The sequence below is a fragment of the Ctenopharyngodon idella genome, chromosome 9, assembly GCF_019924925.1.
Source record: "Ctenopharyngodon idella isolate HZGC_01 chromosome 9, HZGC01, whole genome shotgun sequence".
NCBI lineage: Eukaryota > Metazoa > Chordata > Actinopteri > Cypriniformes > Xenocyprididae > Ctenopharyngodon > Ctenopharyngodon idella.
The window spans coordinates 32,552,173-32,570,836 of NC_067228.1; the positions used below are offsets into that span (position 1 = coordinate 32,552,173).

The following is an 18,664-nucleotide window of genomic DNA, read 5'->3' on the forward strand; positions in this document are numbered from 1 at the left end:
CTCTGATGCAAAAATGTGTCATAAAATGTATTATTCATTATATAACATTACTTAAAATATCTACTTTTTAAAAGAAAATGCTAAAGTAAATGCTAGTCATTTAGATCACGAGTTCAACTGCAAAAAAAAAAAAAAAAAAAAAGTTGGAACCCTTGCTATAAATTGAGTGTGAGTCTCCCTCTACTGGTAATGATGCTGAATTACAACAATACATTACAGAAGTGACATTGTGGAGAACACCTCCATTTGACTCATTCTTAATTCATCTGTATGATCTGGGCTCTCAGTTCAGTGCTGTGTAACTGTGAGTTTAGTGCTGACATCAGATACACCATCACAACAGCACTAATCCAACATTAGCTGAGCACATCATTTCTGTCTGTTGTGATTTGTTTCCTGTGTGTACCTAACCAGCCATTTTTGTTAGTACATCAGAAAAAATATATAGTTTGATTAGTTATGATTAAATCTAATTCACATACTGTATTTCATCTGTGTGTGTGTATTCAGGATGTGGAGGCGAACACGGTCCGTCTGAAGGAACATGAGGAGGATGTGTTAGTTTTGGAGAGAAGTAACAACAGGAGCTCCAGCTCTTCTCCTCTCAAGTACATTTATCTTCTTCTGTTAATTTTAACATTAAGAATTAAAGACTACTATAGAAAAACTATAAACTGTTATATGTCAACAACCTCAAACTACATGTCAAACCGTGACCTTGGAACTGTTCTTCAGGTACACTGTGATGTCAGGAACTCCAGAGAAGATTCTGGAACATCTTCTGGAGACAGTGAAACTTGATTCCCAATTCACAGAGTCAGGTACAATGCATTCAGAGAAATATGTGCAGTTAAACAGGGAAACTGTAAATAATAATCCACTGTAGGCAAGTTTGATAAACCCATGTGCAGTTTTATTTAATCAAATGTGAACAAATTCAAAATAAACAAAAACTTGACTTGACACCAATGATACGAGACAAACAAACATGGCTAACATGAGGGCTAAGTACAAAACTATTGGTGACCAAAACAACCAATGACAAGGTGGAACTAATGAACATGAAGCAATTAAATAATGGAACTGATAACAAGATAATGAACCAATGAGAAGATGACACATGGCAGGAACAAGGAAACATGACTATAACAAATTTCAAAATCAAAAGACATGAAAACATGGAGAAAACCTATATAGATGTGGCATATCGACTCCTCAAAGGGCTGCTCCCGACGCAGAACCCCCACCCAAAACACACGAAAAGTTCAGGAGGGTGGTGAAGCGGAAGAAGTCCAGGGGGGAGGGATGGACAGCCTGGCCGGAGGAAGAGGGCCTGGATGGTGGCCTGGATCATGGAGTAGAGGCGGGCATGGACTACAGAACAGAGGATCATAAGGCAGTAAGCGAGGCCATGGACAGTTAAGCAGAGGCGAAACCCCTGGGGGCTCAGATGGCCAAGGTGTAGCCAGTAGAGCAGGACACCACCATGGCGGAGTTGGTGGATCAGGAGGTCATAGCGGAGCAGAAACATAGACAGACTTCATAATAGAGCAGGCATGGATGGCCTCCGTGGCTGTGATATGAAGCACAGGAAGTTTGTGAACAGCTTCCATGGCCATAACATGGGGCACAGCGAGTACATAAATGGCCTCCGTGGCTGTGATATGGCAAGCAGATGGTTCAGATGGAGCTGTGGCGGATACCGCCACCTCTGAGGATGTGTGTGTGACCCTACACATACAGAATAGCAATGGCCACTACCTCTGGGACTGCTGGACTTGGCCTGAGACCACCAGACTTGGAAGCACTGGGACTACTGGGATCGCTGGTCTTGGGAGTGCTGGCTTGTGGGCATGGGACCAGCCTCCATTGCCAGGAGAATGACAGCCCTCCAAAAATTTCTTTGAGAGATTCTGGCTTGGCGGCCTTGATGTTAGGAGACTCTGGAATGGCGGCCATGACATGAAGAGGCTCTGGCGTGGCGGGTACTGTGGAATCGCATAGTTCCTCATCTGCGTTTCCCACAGTAAATGATGAGCCACTCAACAACAGGGCATAGTCAGAGTCCAGTGAGGAGTATTTTTAGGCATTAAGTAGTTTATAAAGTCATTTAGACCATTCCAAAATATGTCCTTTTAAAGCTAAATCAATAAAGCCCCCTTGATAGCAGAGACCACAAAAGTCTTCAACACAAGCCTCCAGGGGACAATCCGTCTGACGTAGACGCAGTAAACTAACAACCACAAACTACTGAACACAAGTAGCCCTTGTGTACAGCTTTTGTAAAACTTTATATAGTGCTATAGTGATGTTCCTTTTCTTTTGAATCATTTATTTTCAATGAATCATTCAAACTGGTTGAAAAAAAAAATGGTCTAAATGATTCTTTACTGAATCAATGATCAAAATGTTTTTTAAAAAATCTTTCTTCAGTAATTACAAATGACTGGAAATGCTATGAAAAAGTCATGGAAATTCAAGAGTGGGAACTCTGTAAACATACATTTACTGTACATGCACTGTGAAGAAACCAATCATTAACCACAATAAGTTATTAACTATGCTCAGTGTTACAAATTGTAGCTTCCTTGAACTCACCTAACTAACTTCTTTCTTTCTCCATCTCTGTAGATCCTGCTCTGGATGACTTTTTGCTTATGCACTGTGTTTTTGTCCCAAACAGTCAGCTGTGTCCACTGCTTGAGGCCCAATATCCTTTACAGCTCTACTGGCTTATGGCTGAAATAAGAAGCTGTAGTCTCCGTAGATCTATGTGTAACACAGTGCTTCAGCTCAGTTAAGGGTGCCAGTGTCAGTGTGCCTTAGCTGTGTATTTTAGGAATATTGTTTTCATTTGATTGCGCTTGTGTGCGAGTCTCTTTGTTTTAAGTCCTTAGCACTTGTGCACCTATCACGCTCAGGCATCTCAGGGCAGTGAACAGGAGCAGATGGATTACACTCTCAATAACAAGCGCAGGGTGATTCGTCTGGTGTTACAGTGGGCCGCCATCAACACAGACCACCTACAGGAGGAGGACAGCTCCTTCAACTTCCTCCAGGTCAGCAGCTTTACTCAACTTCAGTCTGGTCTGTTCAGCCATGTCGGTTGACTGAAGTTTTTAGACAGTTCACAAAGCTGTTCATTTTGTGGAGACTTTCTGGTCCCGCTGTGATTAAGTGTGTATTTCATTGTCAGTCCGAACATGTTGTCTGTTGCAGGAGTTTTATGAGACAGTGTGTGAAGATTCCAGACTCATTCCAGCTCTGAAAGATCAACTGCCTGAACTAGAGAAGATCATAAAGCAAAAGTAAGAGCAGAGTCTTACACATGAGAGGTTTTTAACCCTATGAAGCCTGACATATAAAATAATAGTCAGACAAATCTAATTTTTTGAAATGAAACAGTTTATTGAACCTTTAGAAAAAATCTTTAAAAAGTATTAATAAAAAAAAAAGTTTGCATATGTGTTATTTGAGTATCATATTTGATACATCAGGTTTTATGGCTCATATAGTTTAATATAGTGAGAATATGGAGCTCATTCTCGAGGAGGTAAACAATTAATTCAGAGGCACAAACTGAGCAAAAATATCCAGTTTGGTGCAGTTGCTGTTATTTATATGGCCAAAAAGTCTAATGAAATTCTGATGCTTGTAATGTATATCAATGAGATCTGTATAACAGTATAACAGACTACTTACATAAAATGTCATCACTCTATATCCGCCAATAATATATGTCGTAGTAAGATGATATTAAATTTCTTAGTTTTATGATCAAAGCTCTGTAGTGTTTATTGTAGGGGGCAAAACATACTGTATAATGCAATGCAAAACAATGATGATTGAGAGATTAACAAATAAACGTTCCTCAAAAGCCTGATGATCATATTTGCTGCTTGAGTACACTAAGTGTTCGTCTTGATGTATTACTAACAATATAAAAGTTATTCTTACGTTAAAGATTTCACATCAAAAAGACATGTGAACCACGATCTAAAGGTGGACTTACAATTATACTAAAAGGCCTTTAAACTTCCTGAAAAAAAGTATGAACTACAGTATACTATCACGATCACCTGTCACCTCAGCACTACATTTCCCATCATCCTTCTTGGCTCCCACCTGCACACACCCACACCTGTCACCACACAGACAATCTTCGTCTGGTCTACGACTAGGACTCACCAAAGCATTGGATGATAAACTTACCTGTACTACTTATTTCAGTGTTTTTCTCCTCATTACCGCTCCCTCCGGATTCCTTCTCCAGTCTGCTGTTTCCCAAGTGTGAGTCTCCAAATACCTGAAAGACAAAGAGAATTATCCTCAAGTCATTGATTACAGCTACATACTGGTGTTCATGTGTGTGTGGTGTTGCATACCTGCCTTGACTGATCCCCTTCATCTGCTCAGTTGTTGTTTACTGCAAATACTCACCTGGGGCACTTCTGATCATTAATAAATCTGTGTTATCTTTCACTCACCATTCTCTACGAGTCTGTTTCCTGACAGAAGATCAGGCCTTAAGAGACAGCACCTAACATGGACACAATATCATTTGACCCTGCGAATGTGCTCCTTTCCATATCACAAGATGGTCGTTCGATCGAGGACTACGTAGAGGAGATTCTTGAGCTCTCCAACTTGGTGCCATGGAATGATAGCACCTTGAAAATAGTCTTTTGGAGCAGATTAAACGATCATTTTTGTCAACAGATACTGGCGTCAGCTGCCACATGTTCCCCCGAGACTGAAATTCCAGAGTCCGTTCCAGTGAGTGAAATTCCAGAGTCCGTTCCAGTGTGTGAAATTCCTGAGTCCCACTCCAGAGAGAGCAGTTCCAGAGCCCACTCCAGAGAGAGCAGTTCCAGAGCCCACTCCAGAGAGAGCTGTTCCAAAGCCCGCTCCAAAGAGAGCAGTTCTCCGCCCCAAAGAGAGTAGTTCCAGAGCCTGCTCCAGAGAGAGCAGTTTCTAGAGCCAGCTCCAGAGAGAGCAGTTCCAAAGCCCACTCCAGAGAGAGCAGTTCCAAAGCCCGCTCCAGAGAGAGCAGTTCCAGAGCCAGCTCCAGAGAGAGCAGTTCCAAAGCCCGCTCCAGAGAGAGCAGTTCCAGAGCCAGCTCCAGAGAGAGCAGTTCCAGAGCCCGCTCCAGAGAGAGTAGTTCCAGACTCCGCTCCAGAGAGAGCAGTTCCAGAGTCAGCTCCAGAGAGGGCAGTTCCAGAGCCCATTCCAGAGAGAGCAGTTTCAGAGGTTACTCCAGAGAGAGCAGTTCCAGAGCCTGTTCCAGAGCCCACCCCAGAGAGAGCAGTTTCATAGCCCGCTCCAGAGAGCGCAGTTCCAGGGTCCGCTCCAGAGAGAGCAGTTCCAGAGTCCGCTCCAGAGAGAGCAGTTCCAGAGTCCGCTCCAGAGAGAGCAGTTCCAGAGCCTGTTCCAGAGGCAACTCCAGAGAGAGCAGTTCCAGAGCCTGTTCTAGAGCCCGCTCCAGAGAGATCAGTTCCAGAGTCCGCTCTAGAGAGAGCAGTTCCAGAGTCCGCTCCAGAGAGAGCAGTTCCAGAGTCCACTCCAGAGAGAGCAGTTCCAGAACCCGTTCCAGAGGCCACTCCAGAGAGAGCAGTTCCAGAGCCTGTTCTAGAGCCCGCTCCAGAGAGATCAGTTCCAGAGTCCGCTCTAGAGAGAGCAGTTCCAGAGCCCGCTCCAGAGAAAGCAGTTCCAGAGTCCGCTCCAGAAAGAGCAGTTCCAGAGCCCGCTCCAGAGAGAGCAGTTCCAGAGTCCACTCCAGAGAGAGCAGTTCCAGAGCCCGCTCCAGAGAGAGCAGTTCCAGAGTCGGCTCTAGAAAGAGCAGTTCCAGTGCCCACTCCAGAGAGAGTAGTTTGAATGCCCGCTCCAGAGAAAGCAGTCCCAGAGTTCAGCCAGGAGGGGGGTGGGGGGCTATCCGTCCCCGGCCATAGTGACTGTTCCTAAGTCCAGTGTTACCAGCTCCCTAGTCTGCCTGTTCCCTCGTTATAGCCACTAAGGCCAATAATGTATCCTCTGTCTGTACTGTCCTGGCCTTGAGGGTTGTTCTCCTGTCCTCTGTTTGTTTCAGCGTGTCCCTAGGTCTGTCCAGTCCATTCCTGTCATTCTCTAGTCAGCAGGCATTCTAGATGACCATCTCTTAGCCACCACTCCAGATGTCCGTCTCCCAGCCAGTGCTCTTGATGTCCATCTCGCAGCCAGCACTACTGATTTCCATCTTGCAGCCGGTGCTCCAAATGTCCATCTTGCAGCCGGCGTGCCTGATGTCCATCTCCTCCTCGGCTTCCTGTGTTGCCGGCACCTACTTGATTTTCTGTATCGCTTGTGACACCTTGGAGGGTTTCCATCTTCCCTGCATCACCCTGGTTTCCTGCTCCCGACCGGTCATCTTATCCGACACCAGGGTGCCCGGGAGGGGGAAGTACTGTCACGATCACCTGTCACCTCAGCACTACATTTCCCATCATCCTTCCTGGCTCCCACCTGCACACACCCACACCTGCCAGCTATCACCCTCATCAGTGCCTCTCTACAAAAGCCTTTACCACACAGACAATCTTCGTCTGGTCTATGACTAGGAACTACCAAAGCATTGGATGATATACTTACCTGTACTACTTACTTCAGTGTTTTTCTCCTCATTATCGCTACCTCCAGATTTCTTCTCCATCTCCTGTTTCCCAAGTGTGAGTCTCCAAATACCTGTAAGACAAAGAGAATTATCCTCAAGTAATTGATTACAGCAACATACTGGTGTTCACGTGTGTGTGGTGTTGCATACCTGCCTTGACTGATCCCCTTCATCTGCTCAGTTGTTGTTTACTGCAAATACTCACCTGGTGCACTTCTGATCATTAATAAATCTGTGTTATCTTTCACTCACCATTCTCTACAAGTCTGTTTCCTGACATATACAAAGTACGGAGTACAGTACGCTTCATAAGGTTAACATAACAGATTTAGTTCAGTCACTGAAACCTTTTAATTGCTCATATTCATAACACTCATAACATTTATTCGCAGCTCGATGATGGCCTGCCCTCTCAGAAAAAGGTGAGGGGAAAATAAAAACAAACACAGTTTCTGTAGTATTTCCTTCAGTGCTGAATAAGTGTCATGTGATAGTCCTCTCTCATTGCAGCACAAAGTCCTGCTGCGTCAGTTCAGCACCGGGAACGACAGACTGCAGAAGCGACAGCCAATCAAAAGCACAGATGAGAGTGAGTCCGTATCTGCTCTCCAATTCAGTAGTTGCATTAGTACATGACTAAAGGCCTGTTCACACCAAGCATGATAACTATTAAGATATATTAGTATCCACACCTCTTCCACACATCTTTCTCATATAAATGTTTAATCATATCAATCTCATATCAATGAGCCTATCCCAGTTTCTTAGGCCAGAGGCAGGGGAAAGCACCCTGGACAGATAGATTTATTTGGAATGCAGCCATGTAATGTGAAATAATGAACAGTTTTTGTTTTGTTTTGTTGGTGCAGTCCTCTTTAAGGTGTACTGCAGTGATCACACCTACTCCACTATCCGAGTGCCTGTTGCTGCGTCTGTCAGAGAGGTCATCTCCGCGGTTACCGATAAGCTGGGGTCAGGCGATGAGCTTCTTCTCATCCACCTCAGCTCCGCTGGAGGTAAAAAAAAAAAAAAAAGACACACACACACATACACACACACACTACCCATTTTTCCATTCTTATCACTGTATTGACAGCCATTTCCTCAGTTTTCATTCGTGTTTGATTAATTGCAGGTTTATTAATTCCATGTTTGCAGAGTGTGCTGTTGTACTGACTCTTATCTCTTTGACCTCTGGCTGACAATATGAGCTCTTTGCTGCACCCATCTTGCTGTAGCATTTCAAATTCTGCATCCCAGTGCTGCTGCTCTCTATTAGTGTGTGAGACAGATGTTCCGTTCTCACTGCCAGTCACGTCTGCTACACTGTGACCTAGTGCTGACATTACTGTGGCCGCACACTGTAGCAAGTATTTGGACACTCAAGCCATACTGATAGTGTCACTGAGTTAGATAAAATATAGCAAGGGCCAGTCTGCTTTAAAACACACACGTTTCTGTTCCAGCGTTCCTTCTGTATTATTAACGTTCCGAAACCGTTTTTTTTTAGAAAAAATAACGGTTAATAACGTTATTTTTTTTGTTTGTTTGTTTGCATGTAGCCTACTTAATAATAATAATACGTACAGCATTTTATTTATTAAAAACAAAGAGAGTATTTGCCGTCTTAGCCAATAGGCCTACAATTATATTTTATAACAAGATTCTGTCCAAATGTAAACCTAAACGAAATTAAAAACTATCAACTATTTATAAAGTATTTTTTCAAGATATTTTAAAATGTTTGCTGCATGCAAAATACCGATTCTATTCCTGAGAGGAAAAAAGATATGTCGCATATACGTCGCATTTTATTATTACATTCAGAAATAATGTAAATTATCGGTAAATAAAGTAAAATGTTTACAAATAGCCTAACCATATAGCTTTGTTTATAATGTTTGTAAACATAAATTATGAACAAAACTGCCCTATTTTATTTTAGGCCTACCACAAAACCTCTAAAGTTAACAGCCTATTCAGGCTATATATGTCAAGCCAAATCGAAAAAAAAAAAAAAAAAAAAAAAAAAAATCTCTTTTCTTTTTTAACGCCATTCCAGCTTCTATTGCTATTCAAGGCGAGAAACAGGTTTATCTATTAGAAATAAAACTAAATAAGATGCTAAACGAAATAATTTAAAGTGAATCTGAAGCCTACCTTTCTCATTCGGCACTGTTTCCATTTTCGAGACGAATGCTAAACTATTATTTATTATGTAAAGCTTTGTACTTCACTCGCATTATCGACATCATCCTTCACATAACAGCACAGTCAGGCGGTGGTCACGGGCGGTAAACGGCAGATTGTTTTACAGAATTGAATTGAGCAGTGTAACGTGTTATATGTTTGGTTGATTGTATTTTATTTTAATTATTTAACAGGCTGCGATATCAATGCAAGAATTTGTGTGCGCGCGCGTGAGGCGCCGGCGCGACCACTGGATATTTTTTCCTTCTTAGACAGTAAACTGTACTGCGTAATTTATGGTCACACAGGTAAAAGCAAGACATAATTCATATATTTACAAAAGACACTTAAATAACGAAAACAAGCAGAATGTCTGTTTCCTTTCCTAGATCTTTGGAGTGCGCCACAATGAACCACTTTCGTTTTGTTAGGCTAATAGACCTAATTATTTAAGTGAAATATTTCGCGTAGCCTATAGGCCTAAATATTCCCTTTTATTGTATATGTGTTATGTAGGCCTATAGTTTTATTCTGTTTTCTCTGTTCACAGAAGTGCTACATGTGCGTGATGTGACATTGTGTGAACTCAAGTTCTACATATCCTGCAACTTTCGCTGGTTTCAAAACGCACGACAAGCTGCATATTAACCTACTTGACATTCCAGTAGTCGGTACCAATACCATAAAAATTTTACGGTTCTCGGTACCAATTTCTGTACCACAGCAAAATCTGTTGGAACTATTTTACTATTTTATGCCTATTTTAAAAACATATTAAATATGGTAATCATACATATAAATATTTGGAGCGTGTGTGTATGTTTGTGTGTGTATATACAAATTTTGAAATATATATATATATATAAAAGAAAAAAAAAAGCTCAAACATCCATCTTACAGATGTGCGTGTTTATTTTAGCTATTCCTTCAATGAAACGACACACTATAGCCTGTAAAACTATGAAATAAATATCGGTAAATAATGGTAACCTAAATAATGAGAAAGTTAAATATTTAAAAAAAAAAAAAAAAAAAAACATTCGTTTTTTATTTCTACACAAAGATGCGTCTTATAGCCTACTGCTCTGCGCTTTGAGAGGGATGTGGGACACGAGCAGGAAAGAGACCATTTCGCTTTAATAATATCTTCATGTTATCTCCTGATGTTACAAGGAACTGACACTTGTTGTAAAAGGTCTGAAGAGCGAGTTTTATCTTCACACATTCAGGCTATATTTGATTTAGCGCTGCCAGGGAAAGCGAAAGTAAAAATCACCAGCGTGTGTGAAAAGCGCTATACAAATAAACTTGACGCGCCTTATGAAGTCTAACAACAAGCACAAACTGTGTTAAATAGAAATTGACGTGCAAGCAAAAAGGTTTCTGTCCTACGGTGTTTTTTTCTACTTTACCACAGTAAAGCGTATGCGACAGTATGCGAATAGCCTATAATAGGCCTAAAAGCGAACGAAAGGAAGAAACGCCCCTGCGTGAGTGAAGATTTGGGAAAAGAAACAGAGTTTCCATGTTCAGTGGAATAACTAATGGAATATTGTTAAATTCTCTGCTAATCGGGTGACCAGATCGTGATTCGCAAAACAGAATACAAAGCTTAAATTTATGGACTCACCTACCTCTCTCATTTGGCATGAACCAAAATGTTTCCATGGCTGCCATGTCACATTTAATTGGTAACCTATTATTTCTTTTGTAAACAAAGCTTTGTGCTTCACTCGTGTCATATTCAAGTAAATATCCTATCAGTGGTACAGAATATACCCGGATTCTCGGTACTACCGGTACTACAGAAATGCTGGTATCGTCACATTTTCAAAATTTCAGTACCGACTTGGTACCGAAGTACCGGTACTTTTGACAACAACTATTTGAATTCGAGATTGGTTGACTGCCAAAAATGCCAAAAACTGAAAAAATAACGTTATTAACCGGTTAATGGTCATTTCAAATGAGCGTTTCTGTTCAGAACGATTAAATGTGATTTCGTTTCCGTTTCTGGTTACGTTCCGGTCAAAATTTCGTTTCTGGTTTTCGTTTTCGTTCCTTGAACCGGTTCAGAGCCCTGCACAGAACTTAAGTTTTTTTGAGGAAAACATTCCTGGATTTTCGTGACGTAGGCGGAAATACCGTGGTAGGGTGATAAACTCCATCTAATTTTCTCCTCCAACTTCAAAATCGTCCGACATCATTGTTTTACCTTTTTTTTTTTTTTTTTTGTAAAGGCCTTTTGACTTAGTCTTTGCATGTTTGCTTTGCAGACACTGGATCGGTACTTCCGCCTACGTCACGTGTGATTTTTCCAACGTGATTACGTAATGTGTGGTGCATCACAGAGCAGTGCAAGACGAGTATTTGTGGTTAAAAAGTATATATATATTAATTTTTTTTATAGAAAATGGCTGATCATTTCGCTAGATAAGACCCTTATTCCTCGTCTGGGATTGTGTAGAGCCCTTTGAAGCTGCACTGAAACTGAAATTTGGACTTTCAACCCAGTTAAGTCCACTGTAAGGAGAATAATCCTGGAATGTTTTCCTCAAAAACCTTAATTTCATTTCGACTGAAGAAAGAAAGACAAGAACATCTTGGATAACATGGGGGTGAGTAAATTATCGGGAAATTTTAATTCTGAAGTGAACTAATCCTTAAAGGATGTAGAATATGGTCATGCAGTAAGGCATTAATATCTGCTTTATAAGTACTAATATAAAATGGTTAGTTCCTGTCCTTGATTCTGATTGGTCAATAGCTGTGTTTTATTCACGATAAAACACAGTTATGACCGCTTCACCCACGGTTCTGTGTATCACTACACAACACCCTTAGCAGTCACTCTTAGCAATGTAAACTGTTTGTTCTCAATTGATATTGTTCATTGAAGCTTACTGTATTATGTAGAAGAGTATTGTGAGAAAGAGATCGAGTGAGCGAGTTTATTACCTGCATTCCGATTTAGCACTTTCCTTCAGGTCGGTCCTATGTTCATAATAAAACATCTGTTTAAATGTCCGATGTATTATCTTGTCCTTTTAACAGTTAAGGGGTTTTCCCGTGGCTGACAGCGCTAGTCAAAGCATTTTGCAGTCTGTTGCGTCTTGTTCCGTGTTCACAACAATTCAGTCTTTTCAATGTAAAAGTCTTCGCTACTGACTGACACACTCATAAAGACAGTCTTTGCCGCCATCTAATGCTGTTCACGGTCAGGGACTATTTTTTTCCGGCGGAAGGAAGGCTTTAGTGAAAGTTTACTTCATGAAAGTTGCATTGATAGATATTTTTGGCTTTAATACTTGTATTGTGTGGTAACCGTTTTTTAAAAGCAATAAGGTACTCGAGGCTAGTGCTGTATCGTGAAAAAGTCACGGCTGAAGGGCGTTGTTAGGCACGACGCAAAGACTTCCTTCCGCCGGAAAAAAATAGTCCCTGACCGTGAACAGCAAGTACAGATTTCTTGTGTACTACAAGTTTTGAAGTACACTACAAGTGCAGACTTCTGAGGCAGCATAACTGTTTAATGATATACAACAAAATAGAGATTTGCTTAGTTATCACCAAAGCTCTATTTATTTACTACAATACAAATTTTTCTCACTAGGATTTACATCAAAAGTGGAAAAAGTTGATCAAAAATGTATATTTACACACAAACTGACCACCAACTGCAACTTTTAGATTCAATTTTTATTTTTTAGCTCAATTGTCACAAACTCGCATGCACATTATTAATTTTAAAAACAATGCTGTATTTTGTGTAGTTAAATAAGAGAAGGTATACCGCCATCTTGCTCTGACATCATACACACGACTTCCCAACTCGTAAGTACGAACGTCCTACCATTAATTAGTGGATTATGTTGACAGTTCATGTGGTTCCTCTGCTTAGACACCTGTGTGAACTCGAGGAATACTGACTTCATACATCATACACGAAAAATCCTCAAAACACCAGCTGATTTAAAGACATAGTGAAGAGAAAAGCTCCTGCAGCATTTATTTGCACGAGACTTGGATTGATATGCAGGTGTATCTCTGCCATCACGTTGCCGTGTTATTGATGAAGAGAATGATTTAGGTTTAAGGTTTTTATGGAATGCAACCAGACACAATAACAAACCATGTGACCCTGATGTCAACTCAAGCCAAAGTGGAATTATGTGTGTGTGTTCTAGCAGGGGATTTTTAGCTACAACAATCAGTAAAAGCTGATAAGAAGCTGCCGGTTGAAGTTGATGTGCAAATGTGAAAAAATAAATAAATAAATAAATATATATATATATATATATGAGTGGTGCCAAACACTGTTCTTAAGTTTCCTAAGACTTTTGAAATGTAAATATTGCAAAATTACTTAACTTAGTGATTTTAATGAAGCAACTTCACTGTTTAGTCAATTGAGAAGCAGCTGATAATAACTGACATCTGTGCTTCTACATTCATGAAAAAGCACCTACTTTAAAAGTGTATTACTCTGTCACACTGACTGATGACTTTGTGTTTGTGTTTTTCAGATAAAGAGCTTCTAAAGCCATCTGATGTGTCCATCTTCTCATCTCTGAGTATTAATGGCCGTTTGTTTGTCTGCTCGAGGGACCAGATCGACACTTTGGTGTGTGAGAGCCCCTGGAGACTGCGTTTAAAACACACATCTGCTGTAAACACACATGCTTTGTCTTATTGATTGGCTGACTAACTGATCAATGGATTGACTGTTAATAGACTCCACTGCCAGAGCAGGAGGGGCCGTCTGCAGGGTCCATGTCCACGTTTGAACTCATGAGCTCTAAAGATCTGGCTCATCAGATGACTCTCTATGACTGGGAGCTCTTCGACTGTGTACATGAGGTACATACACACAGTTCTGCTTCTGTTTTAACAGTCCTCTCACTTATTAACCACCAGTTCTAGTAGTCAGTTCTAGTAGCTACACTTCTAGTAAGTTTGTATGCATTTCTGTTTTAGCATGAGCTGATCTACCACACGTTTGGCCGTCAGCATTTCAAGAAGACCACGGCTAATCTGGATCTGTTCCTGCGGCGGTTTAATGAGGTGCAGCTGTGGGTGGTCACAGAGGTTTGTTTGTGTCCCACGCTCAGCAAACGTGTCCAACTGCTCAAGAAGTTCATCAAGATCGCAGCGCAGTGAGTCTCTGATGTCTTTACTAACATGTAACATTAATGTGTGTGATGAATCATTTTGTTCAGCAGAGTTAACAATATTAATGTAATGTGGTTAAAGTGTACTGCCAATAAGCATTTATGGTAAACTAAAATATACTAAAATATAATTTCTATTGAAACTCTTATGTCAGGTACACATTTTTAATGATGAACTTGCAATTTATTACATGTAAAATATTAACTTTAAATGTAATATCAAATAACAAACTACAGTTAAAATGATTATCAAGTACTTTACATGTGCTTTAGTATGTTGGTCAACAAATGAAAATAAGTGTTCTTAAAGCATGACTAAAGATTATTAAAACAATCATTTAAAATGTACATTATTACAAAGCGCATCTTCTAAAGTGTGGAAAGAAACATAGTCATGAAACTGTACTTTAAGTACACTTAAGTGGACTTTTATTTTAATATTATGTTATCATTTTTAAAAATATACTTTTAACGTTTGAAGTACACTACACGCATGAACTCAATACAATTAAGCCTATTTCTTTTTCACAATGATGTTTGTCATGTGTAGTGTAGTTGCGTTTCACAGTAGAGAGTGTGTGATGTTTATTAACCCTTAAGCGCATACTTTGGGTCTTTAGCGACCCGGGATGTCCCCCTGGGACACTATTTTCCTCACTATTTTTAGATATCACTATAAGTTAGATATCAACCTTCTTAGCATTGCTTAACCCCTTTAAGCCCTGAGGGTATTTTTTTTTTTCTGAATGACACACAAAAAAGTAGACACGTAACTCCAAAACTATAGCAAGAAGAGTCAAAAAGGTTGGAAGGAAACTTTTTAAATTTTAAAATAATATTTTTCTTTTTTTTATTTATTTATTTATTTTTTTATTTTGACATTCTCATGCTGAGAAACTGCAAATAGCAAAACAAAAAGGTGGAAAAAAGGGAACATTTACATATCTGTCTAATTTAAAATAGAATATCTCATGAAGGAAATAAGGTATCGGGTTCTTTTTTGGTGATGTTCCTCTATATATGCACTGCATCTGGAGCAAATTTGGTGGTGATCGCATAAAGAAATCTAAAGTTACAGTATTTGGAACCAAGGTAGCCTTTTTGTTTATCCATTGGCGCCCCCTGATGGGCATTTTTAAAATCGTTATTTCACGTGGAGTAACTTGTGATAGGCTTATTTGATCTTATGTTGATCTTGGACTCATTTCGATCGGGAGAATCCACTGTAAGTAATGATGTGCCATTTTCTACAATCTATGCATGTTTCATGAAGTTATAAGCTGAAATGCCAAGTGATAGCTACATTTTAGTTTTAGTTAGCATCTGTGCGTCTGTGGGGTTTTATGTGTTGTAATTGCGTGAGCAATATTTCGTGATCGTCTTATTGGATTATGCTGATGTTGGACTCATTTTAATCGTGATAATCTGCTGTAAATAATGATGTCCAAATAATGGATTTTTCACAATCGTAGCTTGTTTCTTGAAGTTACGAGCCAAAACGTGACATAAATGCTGCATCGGTTTATTATTTACATGTGGGTCTTGCGGGGCTTCACGTACAAAAACTCGCTCAAGTTTAGTCAAAGCCCAAAGCAGTACTCGTTGTATTCTATTCTGTGAGACCTTTCAAATTACATATAACACATGATTATCTGAGCTGTATGATGCTTTTGACACATTGGAGTACATATTACAAAAAAAATATTTTAGGATTATTTTTTTAGGAAACAAATTAATTAGGATTTTTTTTTATTATTATTTTTCAACAAATAACTCAGTAGTACTTGGGAGTTAATCAAATTGGCTACATTCATTGTAAAGTTCAGACTCTAAGCTTTAAAATGACACCTATTTTGTGATGATCTAGGCAGGAATTTTGAAAAATATGATTATTAATTTTTTTATAGCTAGGTTGCGCCCGCGGGCAGTACACTTTGTTTTAGAGTGATGACTCAGCACTCATTAAGAGTACAACAAAATGGTTGGATGCATTAAAAAAAGCTGTTTCTTAAATTTTTTCGTGGGGGGTGGTGTCCTGCTGGCGGGACACTTTAGGCTTAAAGGAACACTCCACTTTTTTTGAAAAAGTGCGTAATATCATTGCGTAATATCATTGCGCCTGCTGCACCCATGGTACGACAGCAAAGTTCCTTGATCATTACACCGGAATGACAGTATAGTTCCTAGTCATATCGGCCTAGAAAATCGCAACTTTTAATTTTCCTTCGGTCTTAGTACACGATGTAACTACAGAAGAGTCAAATTTTAAATAGGAAAAATATTGAAACTCTTTAGTCATTTTTTAACGAGATGCTAACGGTCTAATCAGATTCAATGAACTATGCTAAGCTATGCTAAAAGTGGTACCGCCAGATCCGGAGATCGGCTGAATGGATTCGAAAACGGTAAAACTCAACTGTTTAACTCTAGGGGAGCTGGAAAATGAGCCTATTTTCAAAAAAAGTGGAGTGTTCCTTTAAGGGAATAAACTATTCATTATAAACAATATAACACGGAAAAAATATAAATAAAACTATAAATGATATATATAAAAAATATATATAATATAATTATATATATATATATATATATATATATATAAAAAACTATAAATTAATGTCTATTTAATTCTATTTAATTTTTTGTAAATGTTTATAGAGTCGTTAGCGACCCGTTGAATGTAATATTGCAAGTAAGTGCAATTCAAATTTATCCCTCAAGGTGGCAATGTCTGATACACAATGTTGATGTGATGTTTCACTCATAATTACTGCAGGCATAAAACAAAAGGATACACAAATATCATTAGGAAAAATTGAAATGGCTCAACGATTTACAGCAGAGCAAATATACTGCATGCAATAACATTTTTGTGTCACTGTCGCTTGATGCTGGATCTGGTGAAGAAGCTGACAGCGATCAAAATATTGATTTTGAAGATGTTGCAAATGATAGTTTTTAGAATATGGTTGAGAATGAGAATATGAACCAGATGCTACTGGGGAAATGAGCTCTGGCGATGACAGTGATTATGGTCAAAAGCATCTGCTCAAATTTAACCCTTCCAAGTTCCAAAAGGTAATGAAATATGCTTTATTTGATTATTTTGTAATTGTTATTAAAATATCAGGAGAATAATATACTATTGCGACAGTTAGAGATCCGTCCATGTTTGATACAGATCTGTGATGCTAAAGACCCAAATATGTAATAATGATTGACGAAACATTCATGCATTTAAGGGTTAATCAGTGCAGACACTATGCTGTTCAGACTGCACTTCTCTAAACGGTGTGTTCGCTCTTTTTAAGCTGTAAAGAGTTTAAGAATTTGAACTCATTCTTTGCCATTATCATGGGCCTGGGAAACCCTGCGGTCTGTCGACTCAGTCAGACATGGGAGGTGAGCATTCACTACACACATGCACACTGTCATGGTTGTTCCTGTTTAACACTGATTCAGCTCTCACAGAATAAGAGTTTGCTCTCTCACAGAAACTGCCCAGCAAGTTCAAGAAGTTTTATGGAGAGTTTGAAAACCTGATGGTGAGTTCAACATGGCAACCTCATAAACAGATAATGCTAATAACACCCTGCTAAACATTTAACCCAATATTAAAGCTACTTCAAGAGAACATCAGAGATCTGTTGTTTTTCTCATTGCAGGATCCCTCCAGAAATCACAGAGCGTATCGACTTACAATGGCCAAGTTAGAACCACCGATCATCCCATTCATGCCTTTATTGATTAAAGGTGAACTTTACACTGTAATCACAAACACCAACAAAATCTGACACATCTACATGGTCTTTATTAGTATAGCATTTTCAACAATTATGAATAATAGTGGAGACAGCACAGCTATGAAATATGAAATGGAAATATTGGAACTCCATCACAGTATATTTTAAATGAAATGTTTCATAAAGAAATTCATAAGGAGACAGTATATATTTGTCTACAATTTTTTTTTAAAATTAATTATTAAAATATGTGACGTGTGATTACATGATTTAATGGCATTTTCTTTTTAATGAATTTCTAATTAATTAATATGTTTAAAGGCACACACATCTAGATCAAAAACATATAAATTTAATCCAAATTAAAAATTTTCAAATTATATAATTGATTAAAATTGATTTTAATATTATATGATTAAATGGTCAAATCATTGTAAATATTTTTAGAACATTTAAATGACAAATTTGACTTATCTAGTTGTAAATAAATATTTATAAATAATATTCAGATATATAATAAATATTATAAATAATACATTTACTTTAAATATATAATTTCATTTAAGACGATAATAATTATCATAACAATAATTCTTATTTTGTTATCAAAATATTAAGTATATATTTACCTTTGTTATTTATTATTATTAAAAATCATTCTTAATCAATGAAAAGAATAAAATGCGTTCTACCATTATAGGGTTAGTTCATCCAAAAATGAAATTTCTGTCATTAAGGTTGAACCACTGCAGTCACATGGACTATTTTAATGATGTTTTTACTACTTTTCTGGACCTTGAATGTGGTAATTTCATTTCTTTCAATGGAGGATTAAAAAAAAACCTCTCAGATTGCATCAAAAATATCTTAATTTGTGTTCCGAAGATGATGAAGATCTTTCGGCTTTGTGACGA

The 18,664-nt window shown here is 38.7% G+C and overlaps 1 protein-coding gene across 3 annotated transcripts in view; it reads left to right on the forward strand.

Annotated features, from left to right (window-relative positions):
• rapgef4a (Rap guanine nucleotide exchange factor 4a) overlaps window positions 1–18,664 on the forward strand; it is an 89,331-nt gene that overhangs the window by 68,127 nt on the left and 2,540 nt on the right. For 2 of the 3 annotated variants that reach the window (XR_007931552.1, XR_007931553.1), the window contains 9 exons: window positions 511–608; window positions 736–821; window positions 2,632–2,710; window positions 2,909–3,059; window positions 3,220–3,308; window positions 7,157–7,235; window positions 7,516–7,662; window positions 13,363–13,460; window positions 13,571–13,696. Coding sequence is in view for 1 of the 3 variants with exons in the window: in XM_051905060.1 (XP_051761020.1) it covers window positions 511–608; window positions 736–821; window positions 2,632–2,710; window positions 2,909–3,059; window positions 3,220–3,308; window position 3,792; window positions 7,039–7,068; window positions 7,157–7,235; window positions 7,516–7,662; window positions 13,363–13,460; window positions 13,571–13,696; window positions 13,814–13,992; window positions 17,319–17,409; window positions 17,502–17,552; window positions 17,673–17,760 (1,393 nt within the window). In the remaining 2 variants the exon portion in view is untranslated. Of the gene's footprint in view, window positions 1–510; window positions 609–735; window positions 822–2,631; window positions 2,711–2,908; window positions 3,060–3,219; window positions 3,309–3,791; window positions 3,793–7,038; window positions 7,069–7,156; window positions 7,236–7,515; window positions 7,663–13,362; window positions 13,461–13,570; window positions 13,697–13,813; window positions 13,993–17,318; window positions 17,410–17,501; window positions 17,553–17,672; window positions 17,761–18,664 lie in introns of those variants that run through there. The other variant, XM_051905060.1, reaches the window with a different exon arrangement.